This window comes from Priapulus caudatus, unplaced genomic scaffold (genome assembly GCF_000485595.1).
Source record: "Priapulus caudatus unplaced genomic scaffold, Priapulus_caudatus-5.0.1 Scaffold1392, whole genome shotgun sequence".
NCBI lineage: Eukaryota > Metazoa > Priapulida > Priapulimorpha > Priapulimorphida > Priapulidae > Priapulus > Priapulus caudatus.
In genome coordinates, this window is record NW_014578453.1 from 46,681 (window position 1) to 49,672 (window position 2,992).

At 43.6% G+C, this 2,992-nt stretch overlaps 1 protein-coding gene across 1 annotated transcript; it reads left to right on the top strand.

Annotated features, from left to right (window-relative positions):
• The first annotated feature begins 714 nt into the window (after window positions 1-714).
• On the top strand, window positions 715-2,459 carry LOC106816477 (acylamino-acid-releasing enzyme-like). The gene is made up of 5 exons (XM_014821098.1): window positions 715-855; window positions 1,198-1,255; window positions 1,573-1,682; window positions 2,015-2,066; window positions 2,332-2,459. The coding sequence occupies exons 1-5, from the start codon at window positions 715-717 to the stop codon at window positions 2,457-2,459; spliced, it is 489 nt and encodes a 162-aa protein (XP_014676584.1).
• Window positions 2,460-2,992: the final 533 nt, after the last annotated feature.

Sequence of the window (2,992 nt, forward strand, 5' to 3'; positions counted from 1 at the left end):
TGCCCAAACTGTTGACGGACGGACGGAACTGACGGACGCTACGGCACGATCATGCCGATTCTAACAAGCTGCCATCTGACTACGTCAGATGAGCCTAAATATAGTATGTAATCTAGTAAGTATACTTATGTCATTCAAACAATAGTCACAATTAATATCATTATATAGTATTTATAATTAATATTAACAACTCTAATATTTATACTCATTACTTTACATTTATCTTTCCCTAATACTATTATCGAGTTGCAGGAAGAGCACGATTAACAGTACAGCCAATTCCGACTGGAAAAGTCCTAGGATGATAGATGGGCGCTGCGTCTGATCTACAGAAGATGAGGCCCATATTTGCTACGCGATCCTGCCACCAGCGACAACCACACCGCGTCATTCTGGTGTCAAATCGCCTACATCGCAACGACAGACAGGCCTAGAAAAAAAATAGTCAACAGCTCTGACATTAAACATGGATGCAGAGCGTGATAATGACATTGACCTGACCAAAACACAGGCGACCGCTGGTTAACGATATTTTGCTACCTGTGCGGCGATACAGGTGACGTCCCTACCACGACGTACGTACCTGGCGCGTGGGAAGCAGTGACAGTTAACGACATATGTACCTGCGCGTGAGACAGGTGACCGTAACGATGATACGTACCCTGCTGCGGCGAGACAGGTGAGTTAACGACGTACGTACCTGTGCCAGATTGGATGTGGGGGTTTTTTGCAGCAATCATAGGGAAGGACGATCAGTCCGTGCGTACGCCGCGCTTCAGTCCCGACCTTCAGAAACTCGTCTACCTAGAGAACGTGGCGAGGGGTCCAGACACCAGGGCCATGAAACTGATGATGGTACGCGAGCTCATTTATCCGTGTCTGTCATTTTGGCAAATACGTGCAGGAACGAGGTAAACTTGCATTGTTGTCATCATCAGCAGCAAACTAATCATCATCGGCCATCTTAAAAACTTGTGCGAATGACTATAAACTTGCGTTGTTGTCTTCGTCAGCAAAATTATTGTCGATGGTCATCTTAGAAACCTGCGAGAATGAATAAACTTGTGTTGCCAGCAGTAATAATCATCGTCAGCAGCAGCAGTGATCGCAGTGTTAGCATGAGTCGCAGTAGTGACGTTGTCTTTGAAGAAGTCTTCCTCATGAATATGCGTTCCTCTCTGTGTTTGCATCTTGCAGTTTAACTGGGTGACGAAGAAGTATTCTACGATCATCGACATCGTCATGAAACCTACAGGTTTGTGACTCCCACCACGCATTCCTGAGATTCTACATTCTATAACTATTATAAGTATTATCTAAGAAATATAAGTGTTATAAGTAATATAAGCATTATACAAGTATTATACACATTATAAGTGATATATGTTTTATATAAGTAATATTACTATTGTATACGTAACATAAGTAATATAAGTATCATATATGTAATAGCAGTATAATAAATGTTATAACATATGTAAACATTACGATGTGTAGCGTCGTGACGACCGGTCGCCTCTTGGCCGCGCGTCCCCGTGTCCCTGACTCCCTCCCCCGTTCTCGTTCTTCCAGCAGAGTCAGGGTTTCCGGGGATCTATCCAGTCTACGTGGGGCTCCCGAAGCTGTGCTGGGCGAGCGATAGCGAGCGAGTCGTCTTCCACAGCAGCTGGGGCAGCAGGAAGGTAGGCGCGGCTCCTCTCTCACGTGCTGGGGCTTCTCTCTCTGTGTGTGTCAGAGTCGGAGAGCAACCTCTAGCTAAGGAGAGTTTTGGGGGGGGCCTCTTGCCCGATGCTTGGAGAAACTTTATTTCATGGGGAGAATTTCTTTATGAATATAATGAATAGATAGAGTGTATTATATATATATAAGATAAATAAAAGTTGTGCTGTGTGTTTCAAACTTGTGTAGCCTGTGACCTTTTTATTGAGGACTGACCTTGACAATAGTCATTGACATTGAAAACAGTTATAAGAGATTCTGAAATTTGCCATGCTATCTCTGTCTGTGTTTGCAGGAACTTGTCTATGTTAGCGTGAAGAGCAAAGTGATAAAAAAGATATCCCAGAGTAAGTATCATCTTATTGGAATTTGATTAAAGAACAACGGGAAAATAGAGTAATTAAACAATTGTATATTAATTAGTAGTAATGCAGTAATTTATCTGGAAACTATGAACAGGAACATAAGTGTAAAATAACATGTGATGAGTGTATATAAGTGTAATTAGATGTAACAGATCATGAGGAAAGGAAAGAAAATGAAGAAGCTTTCGTGTAAGCACGCGTCCGTCAATGAATTCAGGATGCTCTTGTGTTGTTGTTTTATCCGCAGAAGAGTACGGGTCATCGGAGCTGCTGGCGATACAGAATGACTGGATGGTTGTCTCCTGTTCTTCCCCTAACAGACCTCCGATCCTGGTAGGTTCCTCTCTCGATCTAACAGACCTCCGATCCTGGTAGGTTCCTCTCTCGATCTATAAGGACGACAGTGAGTGACTGCTTGCTATTGTTTTCCTGACTGTTTTTCTCAGCTCTCTTCTGTATTGTGTGTCTCTCGTTCGCGCTCTCTCTCCTGATCTTTACATGTCTCTCCTGATCTTTACATGTCTCTCTCTCTCTCTCTCTTTCTCATCTTCTCTCATGCGTCTCTCTCATCTCTCTCTAATCTATCCTCTTCATCTCTCTCGTCTCTCTATCTCGTCGTCTCTTCTCTCTCTCTCTCTCTCTAACTGCTGCTCTCTCTCTCTCTCTCTCTCTTCTCTCTCTCTCTGTCTCTCTATCTATTCTCTCTCGTTCCTCTCTCCCTCTCTCTCTTTCTTCTCTTTCTCTTCCTTTCTCTCCTTCTCTCTCCTCTCTGCTTCTCCTCCCTCTTTCTCTCTCTCTGTCTCCCATTTTCTGGTCTATTTCTCTCTCTATCTCTCTCTCGTCCTCGATCTCCTCATTCTCGATCTGCTCTTGTTCTCTCGGCTCTTTCTCTCTCTCGGTTCCTCGTC